This window comes from Coffea arabica, chromosome 6c, assembly GCF_036785885.1.
Source record: "Coffea arabica cultivar ET-39 chromosome 6c, Coffea Arabica ET-39 HiFi, whole genome shotgun sequence".
Taxonomy (NCBI): Eukaryota; Viridiplantae; Streptophyta; class Magnoliopsida; order Gentianales; family Rubiaceae; genus Coffea; species Coffea arabica.
In genome coordinates, this window is record NC_092320.1 from 6,216,102 (window position 1) to 6,237,543 (window position 21,442).

Sequence of the window (21,442 nt, forward strand, 5' to 3'; positions counted from 1 at the left end):
AGCTCTCCATTGAGACGCATGTGATGGATTACTTGAAACACAAGCTGAAATGCTTCATCACAATCTTTGTATTGATCTATTAATTCAACTGCAACGTATTGATTTGCGAATGGAAGTCAAGCAGATATAAAAATAGATGTAAATGGATGTTAATTGTGGAGCTGATTTGGTTCAAAGAATTGGCCGCAGTGTGTCTTAAAATGCCATGCCGCATGGCATTTCAGTTTTTAAAAATCATGACAGCTTGCATTATTGATCCCCAAACTCAGACAAGGAACAACGCACAAGGGAGTTTTCTTAGGAGACCACACAAGGGAATCCAGTGAAACAAAGCTCACACTGGTGGAGCACCTGGGAAAGTATATGGCATTGATGGTGAAGAGATTTGCCCTGTCTCATTCCTTCACAAATGATCACAAAGACAGTAGCTAGCCCCTGCAAAAGCCGTTATTGGTTGTCATGCTATTGTACATTGTAATTCCATTTTTTTGCCTTGTATCTATACCAATGGCACTTTATCTTTGTCATTTTGGAGGGTATGAGAGCATAATCCTCGTGTGTAAATAGTCGACAAAATTGGTACTCATTCCAAAGCTGATCGGTATTTGTGCATTCTTTGTTCACAGGAAGTTCCCAAGTATGCAATGTAGAAGACTCCGTGAAACAAGGACTCGTTGATTTATTCCCCATCTTAGAATTTCTTTTGCTATTATTATCTTTAAGAGGAAAGGCATAGAAAATTTTACTCCTGCTATTTTAGCTTCAGAATTTATCTTTAGACGGATACTAAGAAAGTGCACCACAGCATGGTGATTACTGATTTTTTATTGTTAGATGAAATTTGTATCCGTCCCTTCGTGATTTCCTTGCTTTCGGTATATGTTTGAGTTCTCATATTTTTCCTGCTCTTGGTATATTTTAGTTCTCATATGAATCACGAAGATTTGGGATAGGGTCTACTTTCTACACTAATAGTCCAAAATTTATATTAATATAAATGTTTTCACTGTTTTGAGAGCATGAAAATCTAACTCTGGATGATGTTTATAAGTTTAGGTAGCTGCATCATTGGAAAATTGATGGATCTTATAACTAAACCATAATGCAACCTAGCCTTGAGATAGCAAACGTGAATGGCAATTTGGACAAAATTCTCTAATATTCTAATTTTTTGTTGAGAATAGCACTTGCTATTTTTTACATGGTTACATACTTAGGAGTCTTTGGCTTTTATTGATCAAGGATGCAGCCATCTTTAATAGTTAACCTCCACTGGCTTAGGGGTGCCTTCGTTATATTAAATTTTGCTCTAATTTTGGTTTATCTGTACCATTAATGGATCCATTTTGGATCAAGTACAAATCACTTTACTGGACTGGGCATCTCCATCTATTTTTCCCACCGTGCGTAGCACGGTTTATGCCTCCTAGTTCACTTAAACCCGGTGGTTTACGACTTACTACAATAATAATAATAAGAAAGAAGAATAATAATAATAAAAACTTGGGGGAGGTAAATTGTACCGCATGTACTAGTATAACCGTCTTGAGATTAAAGAGCAGTAGGGAGGACTACAATAAAACTCTCACTCAGCGCCTGCGGATCGTAGATCTGACCACAGCGCCTAATTCCGAAGGCCTTCCCCTCTTCCACCAAAACATTTGTACTTTCATCGATTTAATTCGAAGATAGGTTTCATCCGATTTTCAGCAGTGGACGCCGCATATTCAATCCGGTAAGTGCATCACACTTCCCTTCTAATTCGTTTCGATCCACAAGATCTGTGTTCCCCACAATGCAATTCGCCCATATGTTTTTTGAGGTCTCTGGTTGTGGCTGGACTGGGGGTTGTTATCTATCTGGAATTGACCCCTAGGGTTACTGAATTTTTGACCCATGCTATATATTATGCCAAGCCTTTTGGACTTTCAATTGAAGTCTTGAGTGGAAATTTTAGATTATTGTTGCTTCTTTAGGTGTATATGAATCGTTATTGATATAGAAGTTTAGTTTTGAATCTGTTGCTTCTGTTCATCGACTAGTATTTTGTTATTTTTCTCGATCTAGCTCCACATCATAGCAATTTATTCGTTTCGAGTTCATTAGTTACTTGTTATTAGATGTATACATAAATGTCTTCAGGCTTCTTATTCCAATCACATTGATCTACTTGATATGTTTATTATTGCTAGCACAAATCATGCTAAATACTGACCAAGGAATTAAAAAAGAAACCATACTAACGAGTTCAGTTTGTAATCGTTCTTTTGTCTTATGATTAGGTCACATTGACCAGCTTAACACAACGCACTGGTCAAATTGGTCCCGATTCTTTCATTCTGGACTCGCCTTGATTGTCTGCATATCATGAATCTGTAACCTTGAAGGATATCTTGAATTCTGGCTTGTTTTCAGGTATAATTTGAGCTAGCAATGGAGAAATCATGTTCTTTGTTGGTACACTTTGATAAGGGTACACCGGCCCTCGCGAATGAGATTAAGGAAGCCCTTGAAGGGAATGATGTTCCAGCAAAGGTTGATGCCATGAAAAAGGCTGTAATGCTTTTATTGAATGGGGAGACCCTTCCCCAGCTATTCATTACTATTATCCGGTATGTGTTGCCCTCAGAAGATCACACTATTCAGAAATTGCTGCTTCTCTATCTGGAGATCATTGACAAGACCGATGCTAAGGGGCGACTTCTACCTGAGATGATCTTGATCTGTCAGAACCTGAGGAACAATCTTCAGCATCCCAATGAGTACATTCGGGGGGTCACACTGAGATTCCTATGCCGCCTGAATGAGGTGGAAATCATTGAGCCTTTGATCCCTTCTGTTCTGTCAAATTTGGAGCACCGACATCCATTTATCAGAAGGAATGCTATTCTTGCTGTGATGTCAATTTACAAGCTCCCGCAAGGAGAGCAGCTCTTGGCAGATGCTCCTGAGATGATTGAAAAGGTTCTCACATCCGAACAGGACCAATCGGCCAAGAGGAATGCATTTCTGATGCTGTTCAATTGTGCCCAGGATCGTGCAATTAATTACCTTTTGACTCATGTTGACAGGGTACCAGACTGGGGAGAGTTGCTTCAGATGGTAGTCCTGGAGTTGGTCAGGAAAGTCTGTAGAACGAACAAGGCAGAGAAAGGGAAGTACATTAAGATTATTATCTCTCTGCTAAATGCCCCTTCTGCTGCTGTTATTTATGAATGTGCTGGAACTCTTGTTTCTTTGTCTTCTGCTCCTACGGCTATCAGGGCTGCTGCCAATACCTACTGCCAGCTTCTTCTGTCTCAGAGTGACAACAACGTCAAACTTATTGTGCTTGATCGTCTGAATGAACTCAAATCATCTCACAGGGACATTATGTTTGATTTGATAATGGATGTTCTTAGGGCACTTTCAAGCCCGAACCTTGACATTCGGAGGAAAACACTTGATATAGTTCTTGATTTGATCACGCCACGAAATGTCAATGAGGTTGTTCTCACTCTTAAGAAAGAAGTTGTGAAAACTCAAAGTGGGGAGCTGGAGAAGAATGGGGAGTACCGTCAAATGCTCATTCAAGCCATTCATTCCTGTGCTATAAAATTCCCAGAAGTTGCAAGCACTGTGGTCCACCTATTGATGGATTTCTTGGGTGACAGCAACGTTGCTTCTGCAATGGACGTGGTTGTTTTCGTGCGAGAAATTATTGAAACAAACCCAAAATTAAGGGTTTCCATAGTCACCAGGCTGCTTGACACGTTCTACCAGATTCGAGCTGCACGGGTTTGTTCTTGTGCTCTTTGGATTATTGGAGAATACTGCTTGTCCCTTTCCGAAGTCGAGAGCGGCATTGCAACCATTAAGCAGTGTCTTGGGGACTTACCCTTTTACTCTATTTCTGAAGAAGGGGATGCTGCTGATCCAGCAAAGAAATCTCAGCAGGTAACTTCCATCACCGTTTCATCCAGACGACCAGCTATCCTTGCTGATGGGACGTATGCCACTCAAAGTGCTGCTTCTGAAACTGCTTTCTCCCCTCCAACTGTTGTCCAAGGATCATTAACTACTGGAAATCTGAGATCTCTCCTCCTCACCGGTGATTTTTTCCTTGGGGCTGTGATTGCCTGCACACTGACAAAGCTCGTGCTGAGACTGGAAGAGGTTCAGCCTTCCAGGGTTGAAGTCAATAAAGCATCTACAAATGTACTGTTGATCATGGTTTCAATGCTACAGCTAGGGCAGTCTTCGGTTCTTCCTCATCCAATTGATAATGATTCTTATGATAGGATAGTTCTTTGCATAAGACTGCTGTGTAACACGGGGGATGAGGTCAGGAAGATATGGTTGAAGTCTTGCCGTGAGAGTTTTGTTAAGATGCTTTCTGATAAACAGCTACGCGAAACAGAGGAAATTAAAGCAAAAGCTCAGATTTCCCATTCACAGCCAGATGATCTGATTGACTTCTACCACTTGAAGAGTAGAAGGGTAAGCATTTTGCATTTGATTCTAATTGTGCTTTTGAAGAATGCAATTAGTTCAATTGCTTTGCTATCTTCATCAGATTTTGTCTCAATTTTGATCACTTTATAGTTGTATACAGGGTTAGGTGATCTTGTTATACCTTTAGTAGATTCTTGATGAGAAAGTATTGCCTATTTTCACCCTTTTCTTTGTTAAGCCAAGTTTGCCCTAATGTCAAATATTTGTGGCTTAAGACTGCCCTTGGGATTAGAGTGTGATGATGTTATGGATGGGATTGCTGGTTTAGTTGATTGGTCAAACTAAGCAACATTTTGATTTTGGATCTATCCTGTCTAAATTTCAGGGTAATGTATTGTTATTGTGCAGAAGTTATATTTTCAATTCCTTAAACATCATCATGGGAATTGAACTTAATACTTGCTGGAACTATGGTGCATCTTTTTTTAACAATTTGAGGGATCTTTCTTAAGTAAGAAGTCACCTGTTTATGTGTAGCTTTCTTGGGTTCTGAAGGGCAACTTTCATCGTTTTGGTGGGTAGTTTTAATTACTTTCAGGGAATGCATTTTGGAAGATTACTTGGTGTTTGCTCCCTCATTGGTTTCTCTTTTCCAACATAAGTTTTGAAGGTACATTAGAGCTCCCTTAGTAGGGATTGAAGTGTATTTTGACACTGTTAGCCATATTTCAGGGCATGAGCCAGCTGGAGTTGGAAGATGAGGTCCAAGATGATCTAAAACGTGCCACAGGGGAATTCATTAAGGATGGAGATGATGCAAACAGGCTTAACCGTATTCTTCAGCTTACGGGTTTTAGTGATCCTGTGTATGCTGAAGCATATGTGACAGTTCACCACTATGATATCGTCCTGGATGTTACAGTCATTAATAGAACTAAGGAGACTCTGCAGAATTTGTGTTTGGAGTTGGCAACAATGGGAGATCTTAAACTAGTTGAGCGGCCACAGAACTACACTCTGGCTCCTGAATCAAGCAAGCAGATCAAAGCAAATATTAAGGTGTCCTCCACTGAGACGGGTGTCATATTTGGGAACATAGTCTATGAGACTTCAAATGTGCTTGAACGAACTGTTGTTGTCCTCAATGACATACACATTGACATCATGGACTACATCTCTCCTGCAGTGTGCAGTGATGCTGCTTTCAGAACTATGTGGGCAGAATTTGAATGGGAGAACAAGGTATCTTCATATTCACAAGGATTTTTTTTTTTTACACTTATTCCTAGCTTTGTTGTTGAATTATATTTGTTATATCCCTAGTTTTTCGTGCTGTTGCATTACCTAAAAATGTCTCAAGGTGAATTAGTTAAGAATGTTAGAAAGGGTGACGAAGTGACAATAATTGAAGATTGCTTGAGTTGTCTGCTATATGGAACTGGAGTATTGTAATTTATACATGCTAAGGCATTTTGTTGTTTTGGGTATTGCAAGGTGGTGGTTTTCTCCAAAATCATTTTGCTTTTCAACCTAGAGCAAGGATGAGTAACAAAGTTAGGAATTCTACTAGCAATTTGTCAACCACTTTTACATTTTCAACTAGCAATTGGTCAACCACTTTGACAATTTCAAATCACAAAGAAGAATATTCATAAATATCCCAACAACACACTCTCTATTCTCTATTTGTTGAATACATGCCACAAACTGGATGACTCTCAACAGAAGTTTACCGGTAAACCCTGTGTATTTTTTCTCAAGTGTTTACACGATTATCTCTGACAAAGTGTTGTCTGTGGCAGGTTGCTGTAAATACTGTTATTGAAGATGAGAAGGAATTCCTTGACCATATTATTAAGTCAACCAACATGAAATGCCTGACTGCACAGTGAGTTTCAGTCACTCCAATACATGATTTTTTTGATAAAGCTATTGTGGGTTGAGATTTGGCATGTGTGAGGACAATGGTCAATCCCTGTGATGTGCCCACTGTCCCTGCATTTTGTAGTTGGTTCTTTTGTCATTCTTCATGAAGATGATGTACTTTGCTTGTCTAATCATCATGCACAGAATAAATCACCAGAGCCTTCGTCTTGCTTGTATCTTACTGTGTGATGACATAGTTCAATTTTGTTGTAATTTGTAAAACAGCTTTTGGAATTGGTTGATCTACATCAATCCTATGATGTCACTGCCTTATTATGAATTTTGGATGCTTCTTTCAGGTCAGCTTTGGAAGGTGAGTGTGGATTCCTTGCCGCTAACCTTTATGCAAAGAGTGTGTTTGGAGAGGACGCTTTGGTGAATGTCAGCATTGAGAAACAGGCAGATGGTAAGTTGAGTGGTTATATTAGAATAAGAAGCAAGACTCAAGGAATTGCTCTCAGCCTGGGGGACAAAATCACTCTTAAGCAGAAGGGAGGTAGCTGAATTCTGGATGCACTGTTAGTCTTAGTGCCGTAATAGTGGTATGTAACTATCTGTGGCCAACCCCCCCCCCCCCCCCTCCTCCTCCTCCAGCACAAAAAAAAAAAAAAAAATTCCCTTCTTTCCCTCTTTTCCCTCTCCCCTTCCAGTCCCCCTTTTAGTATTTCTTTATGAATGTTAGTGCATCTTCTTTTTTTCAGTTTTTTGTAGTGTGTTCCTTGGAGAATATGAAGGGGAAAGAGTAGAACTGTTCTGTGTCATTTCATGTTGGCAAGGAGTGCCTTGAAACCATAATGAAAAAGTCATGGGATTATCTTTTAATTTGTGGCTGTACAATCTTCAGGTTCACAAGTTTGGATGAAATCATTGGGGCTCTTTCAACACATTTCCTGGCTGCTGCAAAGAGTTAACGCAGAATATCAGTGTCAGTGTTCTTGCATTGAGTCCTTCAAATGCTCGACACTGTATTAGATTGCATCTATTTTTGTAGAGAATATATTGGAGAGAAGAAAGAATGGCGGACTTTGCTACCTTGACTCATTTAGAGAATTCATTGTCAATTTTCTTTTTATGCTTTGAGATCGGATTGGATTCAGGAATTCTTATCTTTTTCCCCTTCTTTTTTTACTTAAATTGTATTTTTTGTCTTTTGGGCGGAATGAATTTGTTACTTTTGTTATGAATACCATGGTACGATACATCTCTATTTCCATATGAAGCAAAACTTTGTCAGAAACAAGAAGTAAAATGGTTCTTATTGCTTAAAAAAGTGGCCTGTTTGTGTGGTCGAATTAGGCCTGCAATCAAAGGTCTAATTGTCAGACTTTAGTCTTGCGCCTTCTGTTTTGGTTTTCAGCTTGTGTTAAAATTACCACAGCACGCTGATGAACGTCAATCAATGATCAACAACAAGGTACAATCAAGTTTTTCTATAATTATAAGCCCACAGTATCCTGTAGTATTCATGGCAAATGTAGATCGAGCAACACGGCACGCCAGAAGAGCATTTTACTGATCTATCCTTTATAAAGCAATTAAACTCCTTAGATGTTTCTGTGCACATACTAAATTAACAGCGTCTACGTGACCAAAAATGAAATACGCTTTCCCTGTTAAAATCTGACATGAATGCTGCTTATTGTCGGCTGGGGACCTATGGCTTTGTTTACAACACTTTTAGCCGTACGATGTCCCTTCTAATTAGTAGGAAAAGCACGAGGAGAGTGTTACTGTTTTGGTTCTCTTTATGCAGACAGGAAAAGCTTCAAAAATGAAAAAATAACCCCCATCACATACAACATTCCATTTGCTGATCTCATTGCCTTCCCTTCCCTTCCCATACAAAAGAATTGAAAATGGCGGACAACGTAAGATCAACCGCAGAAGATAAATATGCAGTGGTCACAGAACAAAATTATGCCTCGCATTACAACCATTCAGTTATCCACATTAACTTACAGACGGTGTTCCCTGTCTCTTAAGTCCATGAATTATGACCTGCCAAACCAGATCATGTTATGCTAACAATTTATAACAACTACTTGCGGTACAGTACAGCGGCGTATCAAGTACTTCTTTGATGACATTAATAAAATGTAGCTTTTGTAAGGTGCATCAGACTCTAATATACTCTTTAGATGTCAGATTTATTGTAATGCAGGAGATAAAGCTCCAGTCTTCTGGCTTTCCATTCCAGTTATGCAATTAACAAGAAAGAAAGACCTTATGCAGTACATCCTTTGCCATATTTCTCACATCCTGCCCTTGATCCCAACCAGAAGTTCCACCACCTTGACTCTTGGAGTCGAATAAAACAGCTCAGTGATAATGCTTGTCAACAGCATGAGAGAGATAAAGAGCATGACCTATGGGGCCATTATGACAGGTTCATCCACTAGAAAGAAGTTTCTGCTCATCCAAAATTTTTCCTTCCTGAGTTCCCCCATCCAAGCAGATATAAGAATTCAGCCATTGCCACATTGCAACTCCTATCACTTTGCAAGCAGTAATCTAAACTGCTGGCATCATAAAGCCTTCCCCATCCATCCTGAATGCAACTGCACACCCATCACAGAAAACACAAATTTCAGCAACAATCATCCCCCTCCCCTGGCCCCTTTTATCATCCAGAATAGCAGCAAAAGAATCAACCAGTTGTATGCTTTTAGGAAATAACAGCAATTCAATTCTTATAATATTCTGAAGCTTGAGATATCAAATTTGGTTTGTTCTTTTGGAACAGTTTACTCAAAGTTATTCCATAAATTGTAGGAAAACGACTTATAACTTCACATACACTTCATGACCCTATGAATAGGAGAGTCCGAGAAGTTTCAATAGCAAGGAATTGAAATAAGAGGATCTTGAAATTCAAATACCCAAACAACAAAAAAGCCTCTAATTTCATGTCTACATGGAAGTCCTGAACAGGATACCCCCGGTTCATGCATCCAGTTCACCCGTTTTTGCCAAAAGAATGTCTGAAAATGAGGTCCAATAACAAGTAATCAGCTTGAATTCAAGCCTTGGTATCCCTCATCCCTACCCATTGCGACAGGTGCTAAAATACACAGCAGAGCCAAACTAAAAGGTTTGGCTGAACAAAACTAAGTGTGGCGAACTCCATACAGAATGCAGCATGAAGTGACGTACAAACTCTGGAACTCATCTCTATATAATTACCTAATGCTGAAAAGAAAAAATCATATTTGAAAACAAATATGCTTAAACTCAACCACAGCAACTGAAGCACGTGTGTTACATTTTAAGATCCCAACTTCATGATTTTGCCAAGTCTACAAAAGGAAGACTCACATTGTTGTCCTCTTCTAGGTTAAGAGGTATCCTATCATCAGCCACTCAACGATCTACCAATGGCAGCTTTCAGTCGATCACACGTGCTTTGCATCTTATGCCTTTCTTCTATAGTCGTGTTAGTTTCCTCTGACTGCAACCACAATTAAAATAACTTATTTCCCAGATACTACAAGATTATAAAGTATCAGTAAATCTTGTTGGCTTTGTACATTCTTGAACTAGTATACCCTTCATAAAGTAAATTTTAGCAAACACTAAAAGTAAACTTGTACTGGGTAAGCAAAGCATACAGAGAACAGAAAACTAAAACGTTTCTTGGGGCCGATTCTTTTTTTCGCACCCAAAATTTAGCAAGGAAAGCAAAGTTGCTTGAAAGGGGAACAGAAACGGACACACAAATTATTAGAATCAAGGTGACACCTGAACTTTGAGCACCATCTCCAACATGCTCTCAATCTGTGACTTGTGTGGCAAAAGAATTTGGTGCATCTTAACATCTCCATGCATTAGTAGTAACACAGTAACAATAACATTCGACCTACTTGATTGGCTGATTTTGGAGGTACTATGATGAGGGGACAATAATAATGAGGTATTGTCTGTTATCAGTGATCTCATTGAAGTCAAAAAAAGATCTAACAGTTTGGTACTCCTATCAAACAGGAAAAAACAAGGTAGGAGGTAGTAGTGGCTCTTGTTTGTGCTCAAGTAGACTTTGGATTCACCATCATGTTGCTTACTCTGCATAAGTAAACCAAAACAGAAGATATCAGAGAACTCAGACCATAACTGAAGGGTGCATATTAAGAAAATTCAAACATGAGAGAATCCAAAAAGAAAAAAAAAAGATTGTTATAGTTTCTGAACATAACATAGCCCAACATGTTTGAATTTGGCCTTAATGTAGCTTAGAAGTCTTAGATGCTATGGCTAGGGATAAGATTTAACTACTACATACAGTAGTGATCTTGTTGCAACTGATTCAGTGAAGAGTTTAACTGAGTGTTTACTGTTCTGTGTGTGTAAGACTCAGCTTAATTGACATATACAATATCATCTGCTTTCTAATACCTTAAGCTTTTGGACGAGGTGATGCTTCAACATGCTGGAAAATGAGACAAAGATCCAGGCCCAATTTTACATACCACCCATTATGATATATGCATGTGTGCATTCACCAAAAACCCTAGTCGAGTTTTGAGTTTAGTTTGAGAGTTGAACTAAGAACAACCATGGAAAGAACACATGACACTGATCGTATCGTATGTAGCCAACGTCATGTAGAACCAAGAATTATCCCTGTTTGCGCTGATTAATCATGTTTAATATGGATGATGTTTGTTAAATTACAGCTTATGTATGTATTGCATTTCATGTATCATTACACTATAACTTGTGTGACAAATAAAATAAGTTGGAATTCTGTGTGTATTCTATTTCATGCATAATAAGAGATTATTCTAATTAACTTATTCAGCATAACTAAGGAAGTTGTCTCTCTTCAGTAAGTATTTAACCAACGTCTTCCAGCAGATTATCCAGGGAAGCACTCCAAAGAAGTCTGAAATTCACTAAGATAGACTATGTCTGTTTTGAAGGTTTGACAAGCACAAGAATTAACAAACAAGAATGTTTTACAAAGGACGAATTAAACATCTTCAGGTACTCATAAACAGGGAAGAACTGAAAAGTTTTCTTATAAAACAATCAAGAACAAGAATCAAAAACAGAATATCACTTACAGATGCAACATTTATCAAGTATTTACAGAGGACATTGCTTAATTTGATAACACTCCATTCAGAGAGCCTTGTGGGTTTGGTGTCCAAGGTGACGAGCACCCTGAGAAATGCACAGATGTTGTCTAATGGCAGTTTCAGTGACTGAAAAAAGGGAGCAAAAAAATCAATGACAGTTGTATAGATCAACTAAGTTTCACAAAAAATGCCAGAGAACAATAAGAACAGCTGAGCTTAAACCAAAGTAATTAAACAAATGCAAGTTAAAAGATGAGACATACAGAGAATCAAATTCATCATATAAAATTTAGCCTGATTACCATCTCATCAAGAATTTTTTTTTCCAAAGTTTGGAGAACAAGATGGTCATCCCCAATTTGAGATAGACAAGAGCAAATAACTCTGGTAATTGTTCTAAAGGTAGCATGATTTGAGATTCCTTCATATCCCAGAGAAGAACAGTTTTCTGTAAAAGGAACACAAGTTTCAGTTATCAAGTAAGACAAACAAGAGATTAGTCAGCATTGACCTTGAACTATTGACAATAACATCCTAAAAAGAACCTATGTAAAACACACAAAAAAAAAAAAGCAGAGGCACACTAAAGAATTTTACGAAACCCTACTTCAGGAAAAAAGGGAAAAAACAGAGAGAGAGAGAGAAAGAGAGAGACTTCAAGAAGATAGTGGAAACAAAAAGGGCCTACTCTCCCATCCCAAGAAACATTACTAAAGAAAGTAGAATTCTTTTTCCAACCTTTAAAAAAAAGTGAGAGGGGAGTCACATACACAGAAACAATGAGTACAAGAGTGAAACAAACATACAGAAGGATCATGGTCAAAATCAGCTAATGTGATAGCACCAAAGAGTTAATCATCCTGATCCTGAAAAGTGACTATTTGATGTGAATCTATAGAAGGCACTTTTGAAATGTCAATCCGGACGGTTATCTTGATATTATCGCCTAAAATGGGTCACAGTGGTTGAAACAGTAGGTTATGTTGAATATTCCAATTGACAGCAAACATTAATTTAGTATGGCCAGAAAACATTAAGAACATGGCCACAAAGGCAAAGTGTCAGGATTGTCAATGTTTTTTGTCCAGGTTTACATATCTCTGAAAATGCACCAAGCAGGGTTCGTATTTGCCAACAAGATAACGAGTAAGGGTTGGTCAAAATAAATAAAAGAGCTAAACAATACTAGCATTTCTACTTTGGAATCATGGAAACACTTTTTGCAACCAAAAGATCAAACCAGGAGAGAAAATTGTAAGAGCAAAAGCACCATGACATATGGACAAGCAGCAAACAATTGAAAGATCAAAGAAACAGAAATCCTACAACATAGAGATGAAGGATCTGGTTTCTCTTGCAAAGACTAGTAAAAGAAGAAGCAATAAATTCAAAAGATACCTGGTGAGACTCTGAAACGTGAAAGTAAAGTGATGAGGAAACTAATATAATCTGCACTCGAGATATTTCCAGCTTTGCAGACTGAGTGGAGAACCTCTATTATCCGAAAAAGTAAAAATGGCTCCATATTTTGACCTGCAGTAATGTGGTGTAGTTGGAGCTAACAACTACAACGTCATTTTGAAGAGAAGAATAGCAACAGATAGCAGCCAGTGGAAACATCAACAACAACATATTTCAGTTCAAAGTTTCTCTAGCTCAATTGATATTCCACTTCTTCCTCCTCTTTTTAATGTTTTATTTTTTGGGCAAATGAGTAAAGCTAAGTACTTTAGCTGTCTCATTCTGCACATGGTCTCAATATTTGTCCAAGGTGATTAATCCATGAAAACTTTACAGAAGCAACATAAGTGTGGTCTATAACAATGATTGGTGGGATTCTGTACTTAAAATACAGTACTCACAATAGAAAACCGTAACTTAGCGACTTATTGTACACTCCTAAATTGTATGATTTCTGTATTCTGCAATTATCTCCCTTAAAAGTTTCACCAAATATTTCGAGAACCTAGATACTGATATCTCAAAGAACCTCAAGAGCATATATCCCTATTTGAAGATTCAGAACCAAAGCTATAAAATATTAATCAGAGGAAGTATCCCGATTGAACAGTAGATTACAACTGTGACAATGTTATACTAAATAGGGAGTCTAAACCTTGCAGCAAAGCACAACCCCATGTTTAACTGTAAATTTGAGGTTGATATTAGCTAGAAGCCTTTGTAGCAAGGATGGACATCAAGAGATTCACACACACACACAAAAACAAAAACCATCGCCAAGTATCAGACATTATCTTACTTACTTAAGCAACACAATACCAATGACTGAAGCAGCATTGGTTTCAGGGAGGAGAAGTAATACAGACAACACAGAGAAAGTTCCTGGATATCCTGAGGTAGACTCGTGAATGGCCCATAGAATATACTTCCTGCAATAGAACAAAGACGTTGATCTATGGATGTTTAAAATGGAGGAAAGAGAGAACCAGAACAAGAAATTTAATCCTTACCATCATTTAAGTGTGTGCTATAGAAAACTGCAAGTTTGCATTGCATTTGATCATACTCCTGACTGAACGAAAAGCTCAATTTAGCAGCCTTTCCTATAAGTAGCAGAAGTCGCAACACAGCCTGCAAGAATATATCTTAGTGGTAAAAGTTAAAGTTGAAAATCAGTACATATTATACAATTGAAGAATGGATGATGAGACTTCAATAGCTCTCGAACAGCTTAAAGCAAGAAAAGAAAGCATAAACTACAAAAATATACCTTTGAACATAAGGGGTTCTTATCACCTAAGACCAATAGCAGTTGAGGAAGCTCCCTAATCCAAATGAGCTGATAGTCTAGCAATTCAGGATCTCCTGCAACCAAGTATAGCCAGCCCTTTTCCTATCAGTCAGCAGAACATTTATGTCAGTGGAATTTGATGTAGAGCCATAAAAAAATCTGCCAATTCAACAATAGCGCCCCCCTCGCCCCCCCCCCCCCCGGGGGGGGGGGTGTTGGATCAGGTGCCCAAGCTGAAACTCCAACTTGACTCCAAGGTTAGAAGAAGAAATGAAAAATTACAAAAAAGGACAGAGAAGAGGAGCTATATTAGTATGATGTGAACTCAAGAATGACAAATATTTTCCAAAAAGCACAATATTGAAATCTTACAGGATCAACCACATCTCCAAGTGCAGAAAGGCAAGCCAATTTCATAGAAGACTCTGGCCCACAGTTCTTAAAAACCTCAGTGAATGCCTGCAAAAACAGTGCCAGATGTTAAAACCAACAATTAAGGACATTCTGCTTTTTTAAAGATCAGTGCTGTCCACAATAACTACAGTTCACAAAAGCTCAAAGAGAGTAGTTTATTAAGATAGAGAACTGAAGTGAAGGTAAGTTGTGAATATGCAGTTTCTCAGTCATACTAACTAAAGGTTTCAAAAGAAATCTGCAAACCTGTAAAATACGAGATCGCCATGCACCTGAAACTTGCATAAAAATCTTTGGAATGAACGGTACAAGCGGAAGCAAGTGCTTCTCACGGAACACTCTCGATTGTGGGCAATTGGATAACTGCAGGGAAACACATCGTACATCAAATACAGCATAATCAAATACTATTGATTACACGACCAGCAACATCCATTACGATTTCAACTCTAATTTATTAAAGAATTCAATACAACGAAAATATGAATAAAACCCAAAAACTCTTGCGTGCATATAAAAGGGTGGAAGTGAAGAAACATGATATCCCACAGATAGTGTGATAGCTACAGCTATAAGCAGAGTTCTGAAACACAGGGTCTTCAAGAATGTCTTCCTATTCAATCCATAATTGAATCTTTTGATAAGTAAATCAATAAAAAGATTATGCATGGGGATATGCTATTCAATCAGTGTACAATACATAAGGCTAATTGCCAAAGCCGATTATGTTTCACTTTAGAAATTACACTTATTAACCTACAAAATCAAAGACAGCCAGTGGAACTATTTCATGGCATATTTCAGATAAAAGCTTTTTTTGCTTTTAAAAAAAAGTCGATATAATCACAAGGATAAGAAGTGAAAAAGTAACAATAGATGAATTTGATTGTAGTATTCAGCTTGACTTCATCTCAGTCGTGATGGCACAATCAAAACATGCAAATGTCATGTGGAAAACATCAAACAGATTATATAAGAAAAGTCCAAGCAAAGGACCTTTTCAATTAAAGAACTTTCAATGAACCCCAGAAACTTCTCCAACAAAGCAGGAGGAGGATAACTCCACTCCCTTAGCTGCAAAAATATGTCGCTAATTATGGCATTTAGTGCAAGACATCGGTCATCATCCTGCAGTAAGAAAACTCAACATGTGAGAGTAATTATGCCATGCAAAAAATTTTGAGCTAAAAGCGCAAAACCTATGCATGCTCTAACATCTAGGAGAAACTAACTAGGAAAAGCAACAAGAACACTATAAATCCAGGTCAGGAAATCAACTCTACAAACTACAATGTATAAGGGATGACAGACACCAGAGAGAAATCACACCTTATCTGAATTGCGATGAATTAGATTTAGAGGGAACAACTCCCACAACTTCTTAAATATTGCAGGTGACATAAAGTGATCTAATATGTCTGCATCAGGTCCTCTTTCATAAAGAGAAGGAACATACTGCCAACTTTTTTCGCCTTTGTTCATTTCAAAAGCAAAGAATTTGACCACAATGTCTATGCTTTGAAGAATGAATAGCACACAATCAAAGGATTGCACATCCAATAATTGCATAGTATTGTTCGATGACATGAAATCCACGAAACAACTAACTAGAATTGGGAGAATATCTTTCAACTTCTCAATAATGCCCGAACGACCTAAAAATAATAGATAAAACAGAGGATTGTGTAAACAATCTCCTCATAACATTGAAATATAATCTGAATATTTGAAAACGACAAAGGAAAGGAGAATAGAATTTGTTAAAATTGTATGAAATATGAATTGGATCAGAAGAGTACTGGTTGTGCTTTGCCTCCATGCCTTTATAACAACTTTTATTTTTAGAACAACTTAAATCAACAGTAAGATAACATTTACAATATTTAAAATAAAATATCTTGCCTGGTGGCGTGCACAAAACATGGCTAGGCAGGGATTACACAAGTGTAATGGCAAATGCCACTGAAGTATCAAAGCTTTATGCTCTAGTTTTTCTCCTCAAAGTTGAGCAAGGTCAACTTAAAACAACTTAAAAAAACAAAGAGTTAATATCAAGATTTCTTTGGAATTGAAAAACTTTATAGGATGACAGAAAACATGGCATCTTTTCATGGGCAATATATTAATAAAACAAAAGGACTTTTCTGAGGGTGGAAGTAAAAAGAAGGTATTGTTGGCATACTGGCATCAACCTAGAAAAGCGAATACTCAAAGTCCTAGTGTGCATTTTTGTTGATTACAGTCTAAAGAGTATAGTAACACATTTTCCCTTCTCCTAAATCTTGTTCTTTATCTAAAATTTGTCCTTTGAAAGCATGAGCTTGTGTAACCATTTCAAAAATTTAGTGACTTCCAGAAACCTTTGCTTTCAAGAATTTCAACAATCTAGGCATCAACTATTGTTTTTCTGTAAATAACATTTCTACATTACTCTTGAGATGACCCAAAGAGCTTATAGTTTCTATGCAGGTTTATCACAAGCATCAATATAACCAATATGCAACAGGTTCCATCACATGCCATTAGAGCCTTTCAAGTTTTAGATCATACGTTCAAAAAACTTTAAGCTTAACCTCCAGAATTGCATGCCTATAAGTTTCGAATAACACATAATTAGTGCTCTTCTTAAGGACACACCACAACCAGTAAAAATTTTTAGTACAGTTTCTTAACATTTTGATGGTAAACAACAGGTCAATCTCCAAGCCAAAGGCCCCACACACTTTATAAAGGCTAAACATCAAGAAAAATAACATTCCACTTACCAGAACAATCCTCAACCAAATCAGGCTCCAATGCATGCAGAATCCCATGGGAATGAACTTCCTGCAAGATTTAAATGTAGAAAAACAATTGATGAGCACTTACTTCAAGCAAAAGATTTTACTGCAGGACATGTAGGTACAAAGAACAATGGATAATGCCTAGAAGAAAAATGAAAAATAGCTAAGAGCACAAAAAGCCAGAGAGGATGGCAACTCTTCGTCAACGCAAATCCTAATTGATGAAAATTTCTTCACTGTCTACATGGGAGTGATCAAAATTGAAGAAGCTTTTTAATAAACCATCTGTTGTTTCAGTGACAATTTTCATCTTTACTCTTCTAAAATATGAAGAATCCACTACAAACAAATAGAAACCTATAAGTGAGGTGGTTGTTCTGAATAAGAGCTTTCTCATCTCAATTTAGATACGCTCTTTGTGACACAAAATTCTTATGCATTCATCTGTTGGAGACTATAACATGCCAATTTTCCAGAATCCAAAATACATTTAAAATATATGGAAGTAAAGGTTGAAAACCATAAGGAACGTAAATCTGATAACCTGATGAAAACACAATATTCTAAGTCGAACTAGAAGACAAATTATAAATAAGCACAAAATAATACTCCTGGCAATAATAGAAAGGATACATTTTTCACACATGACTCATCATCTTTCTCACTACGTGGCAACAGTGTCAAGCAGTGAACTAAACCACCAAGGATGGTTTTTAGCTTGCTCTTATCCTGTAAATGAAATTGGCTCCTCTGCAGAATATCCTGATAATTCTGGAGAATCTGCAAATGAAAATACAGTTAAAGAATAGCTAAAAACAGCCCTCATAGATGAAGCACAAAAACAACAAAAAAATAAAAAGCTAAGGTACCAGAACAAAGTAAAAAAAAAAAGGGTAACTGTTAAAAAAGGAATTGAAGTAGAACCATTTTTATAATCCACAGGCAATGATGGAAAACTAAATCAGATAAGGAAGTTACATCCTTCAACATCCATTTATGTAACTGCTGAATGAACAAAGATATGTTTCATCTGTTCCAGAAATCTGGACAGTATTTTACATCACTTTAGGGCAAGGAAAAAGCTAAAAGAATAGTCAGCACATAATAATGAAGAAAAACTTCCAACTTCAAACGTGGTAAAAACAAACATCGCATAAAAATATAGCAATACATAGGCATAAAAGCAATATTCACTCAAGGAAGGACAGAATAAAGATCATGGACAATATTATAGGAGGGAGATTTCTTCAAGCAGCACCAGGAAAAATTAACAAGAGACAACCACCAATGGTCAACTTTTAATTATGAACGTACTTGCCATTCCAGACAGGGAGAAATGAGTACAAGTAAGATTTCTTAGAACCTCTATCTTTCAAGGTCCTAACAATAAGAATTATATATAATTTGTGAAATATACAAGTGGTAAAAGTGAATTTACTTCAGGAATGAAAGAATTTCTGTTATGGCTATACTTATAAAACAGAGGTTTCTTTACGTAGCACAAGGAAAATAACTAAGAAGCAACCACCAATATCACCGAAAGTGACTGACTTAAAGCCATACATACCCACCTTCTCAGCATAAGGAGAAAATGCAGATGGATGATGCTGGATAACAAGGTCAAAGAATCTGAAAGCCATCAAGCGCACATCTATAGCCAAGTGCGTCATTGAATTGAAAATATAAGCCATCATCAAGGAAATGAATGGCCCTTGATTATCCTGTACAGAAAAAGAACGTGGACATATATTTTTAAAAATTCATAAGCTGCAACCATCACTTGGAAATACATGCGCCTTTAATATACGACTTAGACATACTGCAACAAAATTTGCCAATCTCATTATTGTTAAACATGTGTGAAATCAAAAGCATATCAGAGATTTGGAAAGAATGGCAGATAGGAGAACAAAGAGTTGGTGCAACAAATTTGAAGTTTAACAAGGGAGATTCAGAAAACATTCCCCAGCCTGCAATAGAGGACAATATAATTGACTTGCCTAACAAGGCCTATGCAACCAAAAAGAAAAAGAAAAATAAAAAGAGATGAGCTGATTTACCCAAAACATCAACTATGAAAAGAAGCTGTAGAGGGGGGAGGACACTGACTTTAATATAATAGTGAACCTGAAAGTATAATATGAAAGCTACCTATAGGTTCACTAAATATCCTTAATAATAGCATGACAAACAATTTCAAGAACCAGCGTCACAAAATTTACCTGCTTACAGTTGGGCAATATCACTGACTTAAATAATTGGTAAAGCGTTTCTCGGACAATTTTATCATCATCACTGATGCGTTCACGCAGTTTCTCTATAGTAGCAAGCTTGTGGAGCTTCAACTCAGCAGGATATTTAAGAAATATATCCCTAATACCAATCAATGCATCTGGAGAGGTTAAAAAACGGAGATCAAAAACTCCTTGTTAATTGTAACCGTTACTTCTCAAGAAGATGTAGAGATTATACAAGACAAATAAGTGCATAACTGGTATTTAACACACTGTTTCACTTGGTGAATATTTAGCAACTACATAGCCCCAGAACAGGGTAGGACGGAGACTTTGAAAAATGCAATCCAGGGCGCATGCATGACAAAACCAAGTTTGATATACTTAGTTGAACCAAATACATATCATCCTTAAAAGGATGCGAGATTTCTGTTAAAGCACACGAATAAGACTAAAACAGATTGCAATTACAGGATGATCCCATAAAAACTCAACAGCAAGTATTATCCCCATTGCACATGGATCTCCTAATAACAACTACAATTTTCATTTCTGTACCTTCTACACATGTTATCCTCTTTTCACATTTCTCTTGAATCAATAACCTTTTTTGCCTAAATATCCTCCAATTTTCCACTCCAAAAGTTTCAACCTCAACCTTTTTTTTCACAACCCTGTTGATTCAGGTTATATTAACAAAGAAATCACCTTTACGAACTTTTGCATTGTGATGACTTGTTTGTTGCAGAAGCTCCTTCAAAGTCAAACCCTTTTTACTCACAGCTAAACCTGCCTTATCTGACACTACACTCTGCTCCGGAAGAATAATCGCTGCTCATCAAAGAAACCAACAGCTACGTCATCAACATTAGGTCCGTATCACAATGACATCATGAAATTAGCTAAAAATATGAAAGGAGAAGCTTTTCCAACTAAAAAGTTATTATTCACATACCAAGAGCAAAACCCAATAAAACAAATAGTTTCTCAAAACCGAGTAAATTTTAATCATATATTTAACATGAACTCAACCGATTTAGTTCCAGTAACAATGGACCATTTGTGCTACAAACGCCAAGTACATAACCGCATAAAAAATTGTATTACAAACCATGAAAGCAACAACAAATACATTCGAAAGCTAAAGAGAAGCATTGGATTGAAAAACCGGGGTATTGTTCTTTGTGCTATACCTTTAGACTTGATTTCTGTATTGGTTGCATTTTTGGGCGGCGGCAATTTTCGACCAACTTTTCTTTTTATTTTCTACAAAAAAAAATGGATGAATGAAATGAGCGTGTCGAAATTTCACATGCATCAATACTTTTCCTCAATTATTATGCACAAGAATTTACCAGCAATAGAAGATTAAATTAGCTACCTTGAAGTCTATTCCCCCACGCTTTTGCTGTTTTTTGGATTGAGCCTTCTGCTTCACCATTTTCTTTTTTTCCCTTCTGTTTCTAGTTCCAAAACCTCTTCAAATCTTGCATGACCATTAATGGGTTATGTCTAGGGTTTAAGCATCACTGCATCACAACTTTCACAAGGCGGGTCTTGTTGATAAAAGTTTCTTGATTTTTTTATTTTTATTTTTCTATCAGGAAGGTTTCTTGAATCCTGAATACTTGAACGTTCCTATAGCTGATGTTGGTCGGGAGCACTTTAAAGTCCAATCCATAATGCTGATGGGTTTTCTCCTTTCACTTTTTGTCCGAACTGGCCCAATCTACGATCGAAATTGACGATTGGGCTTCAGAGAAGAGTGGTGGACCCTATTTTCCTGAGGACTGATACAATTTTGTTCAACATGGTCAAGAACCG

At 37.2% G+C, this 21,442-nt stretch overlaps 2 protein-coding genes across 7 annotated transcripts; one reads left to right on the forward strand and one right to left on the reverse strand.

The window, feature by feature from the left end:
* The first annotated feature begins 1,529 nt into the window (after positions 1–1,529).
* LOC113694277 (coatomer subunit beta-1) lies at positions 1,530–7,575 on the forward strand. Of its 3 annotated transcripts, none has more exons than XM_027213177.2 (6): positions 1,530–1,735; positions 2,416–4,479; positions 5,167–5,676; positions 6,237–6,322; positions 6,660–6,902; positions 7,205–7,575. In XM_027213177.2, exons 2-5 carry the CDS (start codon positions 2,434–2,436, stop codon positions 6,862–6,864), a joined length of 2,847 nt encoding a protein of 948 aa, XP_027068978.1. In that variant the 5' UTR covers positions 1,530–1,735; positions 2,416–2,433; the 3' UTR covers positions 6,865–6,902; positions 7,205–7,575. The 3 variants fall into 3 exon arrangements, with proteins under 3 accessions (XP_027068978.1, XP_027068977.1, XP_071908503.1); XM_027213176.2 differs by having other exon boundaries at positions 1,564–1,735; positions 2,283–4,479; XM_072052402.1 differs by having other exon boundaries at positions 1,566–1,735; positions 7,062–7,278.
* Positions 7,576–8,259: 684 nt separating this feature from the next.
* On the reverse strand, positions 8,260–21,230 carry LOC113692678 (uncharacterized). 4 transcript variants are annotated; one of them, XM_027211154.2, is made up of 20 exons: positions 21,000–21,230; positions 20,812–20,884; positions 20,327–20,449; positions 19,607–19,776; positions 18,956–19,105; positions 18,018–18,164; positions 17,367–17,427; positions 15,931–16,256; positions 15,598–15,729; positions 14,848–14,964; positions 14,560–14,646; positions 14,167–14,289; positions 13,907–14,027; positions 13,700–13,825; positions 12,834–12,968; positions 11,738–11,883; positions 11,421–11,561; positions 10,099–10,419; positions 9,676–9,808; positions 8,260–8,918 (listed from the first exon to the last, which is right to left on the reverse strand). In XM_027211154.2, the coding sequence occupies exons 1-19, from the start codon at positions 21,057–21,059 to the stop codon at positions 9,713–9,715; spliced, it is 2,655 nt and encodes an 884-aa protein (XP_027066955.2). In that variant the 5' UTR covers positions 21,060–21,230; the 3' UTR covers positions 8,260–8,918; positions 9,676–9,712. The 4 variants fall into 4 exon arrangements, with proteins under 4 accessions (XP_027066955.2, XP_027066958.2, XP_027066957.2 ...); XM_027211156.2 differs by lacking the exon at positions 8,260–8,918 and adding an exon at positions 9,209–9,341; XM_027211155.2 differs by lacking the exon at positions 8,260–8,918 and adding an exon at positions 9,209–9,549.
* Between the last annotated feature and the right edge of the window lie 212 nt (positions 21,231–21,442).

Excerpts from the sequence above, each read along its gene's own strand:
- LOC113694277 (XM_027213177.2), top strand. The coding sequence starts at position 2,434 with ATGGAGAAATCATGTTCTTTGTTGGTACACTTTGATAAGGGTACACCG. Across the intron at positions 5,677-6,236 it reads AATTTGAATGGGAGAACAAG|GTTGCTGTAAATACTGTTAT; the intron begins GTATCTTCATAT and ends TGTCTGTGGCAG. Across the intron at positions 6,323-6,659 it reads ATGAAATGCCTGACTGCACA|GTCAGCTTTGGAAGGTGAGT; the intron begins GTGAGTTTCAGT and ends TGCTTCTTTCAG.
- LOC113692678 (XM_027211154.2), bottom strand. The coding sequence starts at position 21,059 with ATGGTGAAGCAGAAGGCTCAATCCAAAAAACAGCAAAAGCGTGGGGGA. Across the intron at positions 18,165-18,955 it reads TTTCTCCTTATGCTGAGAAG|ATTCTCCAGAATTATCAGGA; the intron begins GTGGGTATGTAT and ends TTTCATTTGCAG. Across the intron at positions 12,969-13,699 it reads ATTGGTATTGTGTTGCTTAA|GTCAAAATATGGAGCCATTT; the intron begins GTAAGTAAGATA and ends ACATTACTGCAG.